Raw genomic sequence first — 10,940 nt, 5'->3', positions numbered from 1 at the left:
ACTCAAAACACCATTTATAAAAACACTTTTGACATACATTTGATACAATTTTATTCTCATATGGCATGCAATTTCTAGCAATAATTGGACTGATTCAATACGGGCTACATGAGCAAAGGTCCCATCAAAATCAACCCCTTAAACATTGTACCCTTGAGCTACCAATCTTGTTTTGTTTCTCACGATGTTTCCTGATTCATCAATTTTATTTTTGAAAATCTATTTTTTTAACAATTATGTTACCATGATCAGGGGGTGGTACCAAGTACCAAACATCGTTTCGGATAAACTGTTCAAGTTCATCATGCATGGAATTGACCCAAAACTCATCTTTCAAAGCTTTATTTATGTTCTTTGGCTCAATTTTGGAAATGAAACATGAATATCTTACCTGAGATTATACGGAACTCATGCATACTAGCTCAATCATCTTTCGATAGTCGATCTTCTATTTTCTTCGGGTTTGCATGTTACCATGTACATCTCCAATGATTTGTGATGATGGATAGTTTTTCTGGATTTTACTTGGAATGTCCTTTCCATCATTGTTCATTCCACCATCACCATCCTCTGTATCATCAGAGTGTTGATCACTATCATGTTTTGTCAAAATCAGAGGTCGTGTTGGGCTAGGTGTTGGGCTAAGTGTTGCAATACTTGGATTCTCTTTAGGTGTGGTAAATTCGAGCAGATAATCAATATCATCCTCGGATTATTTTTTTTTTAGATATGTGAAATTATCAAGAACAACATTAATAGATTCAATAATCATCCTTGTTCTTAAGTTAAACATCCGATATACACGATTATTTGAAGCATATCCAAGAAACAAGCATTTGTTACTCTTGGAATCAAATTTATCCCGGTTCTATATCATTAAAAACATAACATACGCACCCAAACATAGCATACACACCCAAAAATATGAAAGTAATTGAGGTTTGGCCTTTTTCTTATGAGAATCTCATAGGATGTCATAGTAGAACCATTTCTTAAATAAACTCGATTTATAATATGACATGATGTGTTTAAGGCCTCGTCCCAAGAGCATTTTGAAATATTTTTTTAACTTACCATCACCCTAGCCATTTCCTGCAAGGTTCTATTCTTGTGTTCAACAATACCATTTTGGTGGGGGGGGGGGGGGGGTTGTGGAAGAAAACTCATGTGAAACACCATTTTTTCACAAAAATTTGCAAGCTAAGGAGTTTTTAAATTCCTTACCATGGCCAGTCCTTATTTTGGCTACCTTCAAATTGTCAAGTTAGTAATCCTTATGACCAAATTTTTAAAGACATCGAATGTTTCTGATCTTTCTCTTAGGAACCTTACCCTTGCAAACCGTGAGAAATCATCAACACACACAAATGAATACTTCTTACCTCCATAGCTTTCAACTTCCATAGGACCCATTAAATCCATGTTTAAGAGTTCAAGATAACTTGTTATCCCAAAGTGTTGCAACACCGGGTGTGACACCCGAGTTTTCTTAAATTTTTGACACGTTCCACAAACATATGGAACCCAGAGTTTAGATTCGACATAACTCGAACAATATCAAAATTACTCAAATTCTTTAACGTTTTAAAGTTGGCATGACCTAACGTTTGATGTCATAATCCAAATCATCCACTTTTGTGTGTTTGAAAGCAAGCTCTTCTCCAAGGTGATAACAATTATATGCTGACCTAGTACCTGTCATAACACACGAATTAGTATGATAGAAAAACTCCACATATTTTTATCAAACTTGACATGTAATCATCATCGCATAATTGACTATTGCTTATCAAGTTTGTGTTTAATCCCTCAACATGTAGTACATTGCGAAGCTTGGGAAGTACTTCCACATTCAGTGTATCATTTCCAACAATTCTGCCCTTGGCTCCACCTCCGTAAGTCATTTTTCCACTTGTTTGTTCAATATAATCCGTGAGATATTCTTTTGAACCTGTCATGTGATGAGCTTCCACTATCAAAGTACCACTGACCTTCAACGTTAGTTTTCAAGGAAATATAAACAGCATTATAGTGAAATTTATCTTTTGGTACCCAATCCTTCTTCACAGTAGGTATTTACTTGGAGGTGTTGTCGTAGGTGTCGAGCAACACTGGTCTCAACATTTGATTGATATTCAAGTACATGTATTCATACCTGGGCTTGAAGCATTAGGGCTTGATATGACCAAGTTTTTGGCAGTAATGAATCACAAAACGACGTTTTTTCGGTTTGGTTTTGGATGAAAAAATTGTACTTTTGGTGGGACATGATTAGTCGTAGGTGCCACTTTAAGTGAACTTGAAGAATGACTACTCTCTTTGATGAAAACAGTTGGTTTCAATTACTCACCAACTTCAAACGTGTTGTTGTCAAAACCCAGAATTGTCTTATCATCTTTGCCCATCATCAGAATAGAATATAGCTTGGTTTTGCTTGAATTAATCTTTGCAAGAATTGCAGTTACCTTGCCAAGCTCATCCTTGATTTTGTACAGTTTCAAATCTTTTTTTATTAGAATTACTTCCAATTTAGCAAAAGCAGTCTTCAGCTCACCGGTTTATTTCAAGAGATTAGTATTAAAATATGCTTATTGGAAGTTATTCTAAGCAAAAAAGATTTGGAACTGTACAAAATCAAGGATGATCTTGGCAAGGAAACTACATCCCTTGCAAAGTTTAATTAAAAAAAAAAACCAGGCTAGACTCTATTATGATGATGGACAAATATGATAAGACAGATTTGGGTTTTGACAACAGAACATTTGAAGTTGGTGAGTCATGGAAACCAACTTTTTTCATATTCAAATAGAGAAGTCATTCTTCAAGTGCACCTAAAGTGTCTCCTACGGCTAGGGGTGTTCACGGATCGGTTAACCGCCTGAATCGAACCAAAAATTTGGTTTTTGGTTTTCCGGATTTATGATTTTTCGATTCGGTTTGATTCGGTTTTTTTTTATCCTGGTTAACCGAATCGAACCAAAACTCCTTTTTTTAATAACAATTTTTGCATTTTTTAAATCATTTTTTTGTTTTTGTATGAAAAACATAAATAATAATAAAAATAAATATTTAAAAAATAAAAAAAATGAATTTCGGTTAAAATCGAAAACCAAACCGAACCAAAATTTTCTTGGTTTTAACCGAACCGTTAAATTCGGTTCGATTTTTGGTTCGGATTTCGGAGGAACCGAGTTTTTGGTTCGGTCAAAATGCTCACCCCTACCTATGGCTAATCATGTCCCACCAAACGTACAGGCTACTGATCCAAATCCAAACCGAAAGAAACATCATTTTGTGTGTCATTACTACCACAAGGATGGTGACATCAAACCCTACTGCTTCAAACTTAGGTACGACTACATGTTTATGAATTCCAATCAGATGTTGCCACCAGTGTTGCCCAACACCTACCACAACACCTCCAAGAAACGACCCATTGTGAAAAAGGTTTGGGTACCAAAAGTCAAAATTCACCGTAATGTTGTTTATACTTCTTTAAAAACTAATGTTGTAGGTCATTGGTACTTTAATAGTGGAAGCTCATGCAACATGACAGGTTCAAAGAATTTTATAACGGATTATGTTGAACAAAAGAGTGAAAAAGTGACTTATGGAGGTGGGGCCAAGGGCAAAATTGTTGGAAAGAGTACACTGAATGGGGAAAGACTTACCAAGTTTTGCAATGTGCTACATTTCGAGTGACTAAACGTAAACTTGATATGCATTAGTCAATTATGAGATGATGATTTACATGTCAAGTTTGATAAAAATATGCAAAGTTTTTTATCATACTAATTCATGTGTTGTGACAGGTACTAGGTCAGCTGGTAACTGTTATAAGCTTGAAGAAGAGTTTGCTTGCAAACACACAAAAGTGGATGATTTGGATCTATGGAATCAAAATTTAGGTCATTATAACTTTAAAACATTGAAGAATTTGAGTAAGTTTGATGTTATTCGAGGTATGCCAAATCTAAACGCTGAGGTTCCATATGTTTATGGAGCGTGCCAAAAAAACAAAGAAAACTCGGATGTCACACCCGGTGTTGCAACACTTTGGGAAAACACGTTGTCTTGAACTCTTATACATGGATTTAATATTGAGTCCTATGGAAGTTGAAAGCTATTGAGGCAAGAGTTATTACTTTATGTGTGTTGATGATTTATCACGGTTTGCATGGTTAAGGTTCCTAGAGAAAAATAAGACACATTTGATGCCTTTAAAATTTGGTTACAAGGATTACTAATTTGAACAATTTAAAGGTAGATAGAATAAGGACTGATTATGGTAAAGAATTTTAAAACTCCTTGTATCGGCCCCAAACCTCGCTAATTAAACAAAATCCAATTAAAAAAATTCAATTAAATTTATGGATCAACTAAGCCCTCTCAGGGACTTTCTTAAAGAGGAACCTCATGTTGCATTGTATTATTTGGTCTACGTATCGGAACTGAGAACATTCGAGATTATGATGACTTTTCCCGGATGAAATAAAACTTGGATTCAAAATAGAGATTCTTTATTTCGACCATATTTCGATTGTTATTTCGAGTCAAGAGATAGATAAATAGACACATCCCATTGAACTGATCTAGAGCGTTCGCCTCAGTTAATCCTGTCTTTCTTTGATAAGAATCAATACGACTTAGTATCGGAAGCAGGTCTGAAAAAATATCTTCAAACCCTTGTTTCGAGAAAAACATTTCGTGGTTCAAAAATGCCGAATCTCTTTTGTTTTTTCCTTTTCTCAAAATTCAGAGCACCGCCCTGTCAAGGCGGAAGCTGCGGCTATTTAATTTAGTTTATAATGCAGTTTAGAATACTATATTAGTATATATTATATATATATATATATATATATTATATAGATAGATATTTGAGATAGATAGATATTTACCCATTTGGGGCTGATAAATTCTATTTTTATCTTTTTTTCAATGGAAGAATTTACCGGTACTTGCTTAATATTGTCTTCAAAAGAGGTGTGGTACACACAACTCGTTTCATTCAAAAATCCGAAGGTGAGATACTTATTTGCCAAATCTATGTAGATGAAATATTTTTTTGCGTTTCTTCTGAAAAACATGTGTATTATTTTGTTGATTGCATGTATTCTACATTTGAAATGAGTATGTTAGGTGAGTTGAACTATTTTCTTGGATTGCGAATAAAGCAAATGCATGATGACATATTTATATTTTCTTTTCACTGAGAATTCCAAATACATGAAAACACCTATGAGATCAAGTGAAAAGTTGTGTAAGGACAATGTTGCGGATAGTGCTGACAACATCTTGTACCGTAGCATTATTGGTATTTTTTGTATTTGAGTGCTAGTCGTCCAGATATTATGTTCAGTGTATGTTTGTGTGCGAGATACCAGTTTAATCCTTACGGTCACATCTAAAATCCGTGAAAATAATTCTAAAATATGTGGCTGGAAATTTAGACTTAGGGTTATGGTACACCAAAGAAACCAACACCAATTTAGTGGGGTTTAGTGATACAAATTGAGCTTGAGATTTGGATGAGAGAAAAATTACCACGGTGGATGCTTTTATCTAGGAAACAATTTGGTGTTAGGGTGCAGCAGAAACAAAATTGTGTGTTACTCTCAAGTGCTGAATCCGAATATGTGGCAGCTGGGAGTTGTTGCTCACAGCTCTTATGGATGAACCAAATGCTAGATGATTATTGTCTTAAAATTAAAACTCTCATTCTGTACTATGATAGCTCTAGTGCAATTGATATATATAAAAATCCAATACAACGATCTCTAACAAAACACATTTAGATTAGACATCAATTCATTCGAGATTTAGTGGAGAAAGGTATGATCCGTATGGAGTTTGTTGGAACCAATAACCAACTGGCTGATATATTCACAAATGCATTATACTTTGAGAGATTTTTCAGTCTTCAGAAATCTCTCAGCATGTGTGAACTTTAATTACTCACGAATGTTATCCCGATGTCACCAAGCTTGCATATGCAATTTTAGGATTTTAGGCATTCTGCATTTTTATTTTATCCTATGTTTGCAATGATTGTTAACACTGACCAGTACGTTGTAGTTTTCTGTAAAGTTTATTTCGCAACACAGTAGTCACGGTATTTGCTCTAACTAAACCACAAAGTATTGAGGGATGTTCGTGTATTTCATGATCTTGTCCCATGTGAAATTTGATTTCGCAAATTTAGAGTACGGTTTGATAAAGTTTCAATGACCAATCTGTTACAAATATCAACTCAAGAAAAATCAGAAGAAAATTGGAAAAATCTACCTAAAGGAGTCCAAGAAAGATAGTTTTTTATAATGTGCATGCTACCACTTCTGATGTAAAATAAATAACTCATGACTTATTAATTGTGAATATTCATCAAAATGTTTTGGAAGATTGCAGTGTTGCTGGGAGATGTTGCCAACACTAGTGCATAAAACACGTAATTTTCATAAGCATCACATGGATTTTGTTACTGTTCTAATTGCATATCATTATGTTTTAGGCCTAATTTAGGTCATGCATTTATCATAAATGTTGAATATGTCTTGCTTAGGGTTTAAAGTTCAAAAACAGACAAAATATGGTAAATTATCTTATTTGCTGAAAATTAAATTGTATCATGATTGACAATGATTTAGTGATGTTAAATGGAAGTGGAGTTAATTTTAGGATGAATTGATACTGATATTATCGGTTGATTACCTTAACTAATTTGGATTTTATTTCCTTAAATTTGAAATTTCACCCGTTGGATTTTTTTACCGTTGGTAGTGTTTCCCGCAAGTTTCTGTTAGGAAGGTGAATAGGTAATCGCGGGTGTAATTATTACCGTTCAAAAAAAAATTTTAATCTCATATATTGTGCAAAATTTTAATTTTTATGTTATTTCACTCTTTATATTGATCATCTTCCCTTCGCTCTCTCCAGTTCTCCGCAAATTTCATTGTTGTTTTCACTCACTCACATACAAAAATGGCAGAAAATGGATTTGACTCTCACGATATTCGTTTCGAGATGGGTCACTAAGAGGAGATATCGGGAACAACGCCGGAAGTTCCATCGCCAAACCCCTCTCTCGCTCTAGTTTTATCTATTGAACAACATACACCATTGGAGACCATTGCCCCTGGTGAGCCAGACAATGAAATCGATGTTGAGAATCTACTAGATTTTTTGGTGTTGAACCAAGTGTTCCCAGCACCTGTGACTGCACGGATCAAAAAGACAAGCGGGGTATAACCCTGATTTCACTCCATTGAAGAGATTTTGTGGATAGAGGAGCCTTCTCGACCACTATTGGACGACCTTGATTTCTCATCCGATGATGATTCTAGCGATGAGGATTTTGAGTTGGTTGCTCGGGCCAAACCAACTGCTACTGCTGCTGAACCTGAAGAGAAGAGTAGCTCCTCTGAAGAAGATGAAAATTGTGAAGACCCGAAACTTGGCCTACAAGTTTACTTAACTATGGAATAAATTCCCTGCATGGAAGACAAATCATTCACAATCGCAAGAATATAGCTGCTAAACCAGCACAAGATTTTCGAGAATCAAGGAAAATTCCATGAGGATTTCGTGCAGATTTATTCCAGATTTTATGTAGATTTATTCCGAATTTGATGCAGATTTGATCTCCGTAATCAGAGCAACAAATCACCACAAAATCCTAGCCTAAAATCTCGTCCCCCTCCTCCTATATAAACCCCAAGACCCCTTCACAATTTCCACACCATTCTACAAGCAAATTTTGAAATTCAGTAGGCTGCTAGGTTTGAATTTCTCCAAGGTGTGGTGCTGCTGGAGTTCGAAGTGCGCAAGACGACACTCTGCTGAAATCGTCCAAATTCAGCAAGGCTTTCTACCATCCATACCTATTTATTAGAGGAGTTAGCAGATAACTCATTGATCTTTAAACTTCTTCCTTGATTTCGAAGGTTAGAGCAAGGAGTTAACTGCCTAAGTTTTGAAAATCAGTAGGCTGATTTTTGAAAGTTTCTGTCCAAACTTCAACTTTCCTCGTCTGATTCAAGAACGACAGCGGTAAGTGGGATTATATATATATTTAAAATTTATATACGTTTTAAAGATTCGATCGTCATAGTATGTTTAAACCTTGCTATGAATTCTGTTACATGTATGAACTTGAATATTTTAAGACACTGCTTAGACTCGAGTTATGAGTGGAAAGGGAATTTCCGAACTTTGTCTGTTATGGCTCTGATACGGTGGGTAATAATAACCGTTCTATGACCTCACCTCTTAGAGGGATTACATATAGGGGACTGATCAGTTAGCCACAAGTAAAGAGAGGATTTGCAGTGTTTTGTCAAAATGTTATGAATTATGATATGTCATACTATGATGAGTTTTTGTTCAATCATTTTTTTTGTATATATGTATATGATCGATCGGCCCCCACTTGCTGAGTATTTTCCAAAACACTCACCCCCTTACTTTTCCCTCCCAGATATCGAAGAAGACTTAGATGAGAAATAGCAGGACATGTTCTGGGGTTGGTAACAAGGAAGACAGTGAAATTCTATTTTTCTGTTCGATTATTCCGGATTTATTTTGGGTTTCAGTACTCTGATTTATTTTGTGTAATAAACGCTTCCGCATGTTTCGCTAGTATTTTCAAATTCATATTTTTCATAAGTTTTTCTGTTGGGTTGTAAGACATTTTATTTTGGGATTTTTAGGAAAAAGACTGGTTCGGTATAGACTATACTGCAAGGCTTGTTGTTTCGATTTTTTTTAAAAAAATTTGTAACAACGCCGGTGACACGTCTCGAACACAGGGTGTGACATTAAGCTAGCTTCAAACGTATGCCTATTGATACATATAATGCAGTTTCGGTGAACCTTATGAGTCTCAATAGTTTTGCTAGTAAGAGTTGCTACTCTATAGGGTTCGACGAGCATTTCAGGTTCAAGCCTTAATTTCTTAGAGAATCTCTTAGATATAAAAAAATGTGTGGCACCGCAATCAAACAATACATAAGCAGGAAATTGATTGATCAGAATGGTACCTGCCACGACATTTCTTGCATCTTCAGTTTCTTCTTGAGTGATGGCAAACACTCGAGCATTGGGTTTGTCCTCTTTTGGCTTGCCTGAGGTATTGGCCACGTTTGGTCCAGTCCCCACTTTCTTAAGTTTGGGGCAATCAGCAATGTGGTTTCCCATCTTCCCAAAGTTAAAACATGCACCAGATGTTCTACGAAATTCACCCGGGTGACGAAAATTGCAAATGGGGCATGACTTAGTTGTTGTACCAGTCGGAGCGGAACCCTTGGATGGACCATTAGATTGATTTGGCCTCTTGAATCCTTGTCCACTTGGATTAGATGGACCTGAAAGGGGTCGCTTATTCTTATTTTCATCTTCACGCCTCTTGATATCACTCTCGGCTCTAATGGATGCCCCCATTAGATCAACAAAACTTGTAGCCTGAAAAACTGCCAAGGCTGACTGAATCCGACTGTTTAGTCTTTTCTTAAAACGGTGCATCTTCAGAGTGTCATCAGCCATGACTGTCGGTACATAAGTTCCAAGGGAGTTGAACTTAGATGTGTACTCCATCACAGACATCTCGGGGGTTTGCCCAAAGTTCTCAAACTCGCTCAACTTTTGCAATTTGATTTTTGCCGGAAAATACTGTTTCAGAAAAGCATCCCGGAATTGCTGCCACGTAACTGGCCCCATTGCTGGAAAAATTGCCTCCCACCACTTTCTTGATTTGTCTTCCAAGAACGGTGTCACTACATTGACCTTAACTCCTTCCGGAATTTCAAGTAATCGGAGCTGAGTTTCCATGTTCTTGAGCCAGTTTTGACCTACTTCCGGATCAGAGCTCCTATCAAAGGTCGGCGCCTTGTTCTTCCTAAGGGACTCATAATGATACTTAGTCCCCTGTTGAGCAGGAGGTGGAGGTGGCGGTGGTTGATTCACGCCCACAATACCCTGGAGGGTGGTTGCCACTATCGTGGCTATGGCCATCAGATCAGCTGGGTCGAGATTGACCCTTGATCAACTGCATTATATGTATCAATAGGCATACGTTTGAAGCTAGCTTGATTCAACTCAATATGGTTGAATTTGATGCAATTTTGGGTATGGATTGATTATCCAAGAACCATGCATTGGTTGATTGTAGAGGAAAGAACGTGAAGCTTCAAGCGTCGAACAAAAATGAGGTTGTCTTTCAAGGCAAAGACAAGGGACACAGATCCCTCTTATCTGCTTCCCAAGCATGGAAGGCCATAAAGGGCGATGAAAAAGTTTACCTATCTATGATCAGCGAGGTAACAGAAGGAACCCAACCTAGACTGGAAGATATTCCGGTGGTGCAGGATTTCCCGGAATTCTACTGCAACCTCTCATCCTGAGCGGGTGATGAGAGTTCTGCTCATTTCGAACATGTTTATATATGAGGGAAGGTCTAAAACTTCACCCTTGTCCTTATCAAAGAATTCTACAACACACCTAACACAAATGAAGTGGCTCCGGATATCAATCAAGCCACTACGATGATTACGGGAGGCTTGGTCACTCAGTTTTCTGTGCACCCGGCTAAGATGTCCGCTGCAAAGTTGACCTCCTTTTTCTATGTGCTCCACAAGATAGCCACTAGAAACTAGATGCCTTCAACAAATACCACAATGGTTACAAGTCCTCGAGCACTCGCTCTGTTTTCCATTGGAACTCACACTCCATTTGATTTTGGCAAACAAGTCTTCAAAACCATATTATTATTTGCAGTGGGTGATTTCAATCAAGCTCCCCTTACCCTCTCTGATTTTTGGGATCATTTAATCTCAAGGTTTTAGGAAGGACGATGATGCAGAACTGATTTCTAGAGATGAGTTGTTGAAGATATCCCCTGCACTGCTAAAGAGAAATCACAAGATTGACCTACCAAGGTCAGGTGTTGT

At 36.8% G+C, this 10,940-nt stretch overlaps 1 protein-coding gene across 1 annotated transcript; it reads right to left on the bottom strand.

Moving 5' to 3' along the window:
- Positions 1–8,760: 8,760 nt before the first annotated feature.
- LOC140872017 (uncharacterized) lies at positions 8,761–10,005 on the bottom strand. Its single transcript, XM_073274755.1, has one exon. It carries the CDS (start codon positions 10,003–10,005, stop codon positions 8,761–8,763), a length of 1,245 nt encoding a protein of 414 aa, XP_073130856.1.
- Positions 10,006–10,940: the final 935 nt, after the last annotated feature.

The sequence above is a fragment of the Henckelia pumila genome, unplaced genomic scaffold (genome assembly GCF_033568475.1).
Source record: "Henckelia pumila isolate YLH828 unplaced genomic scaffold, ASM3356847v2 CTG_461:::fragment_3, whole genome shotgun sequence".
Taxonomy (NCBI): Eukaryota; Viridiplantae; Streptophyta; class Magnoliopsida; order Lamiales; family Gesneriaceae; genus Henckelia; species Henckelia pumila.
Note: the sequence above shows the minus strand (reverse complement) of the source record. Positions and strands in the feature narration are given on the sequence as shown.

What these genes read in the sequence shown, in the direction of transcription:
- LOC140872017 (XM_073274755.1), bottom strand. Translation starts at nt 10,005, where the DNA reads ATGGCCATAGCCACGATAGTGGCAACCACCCTCCAGGGTATTGTGGGC.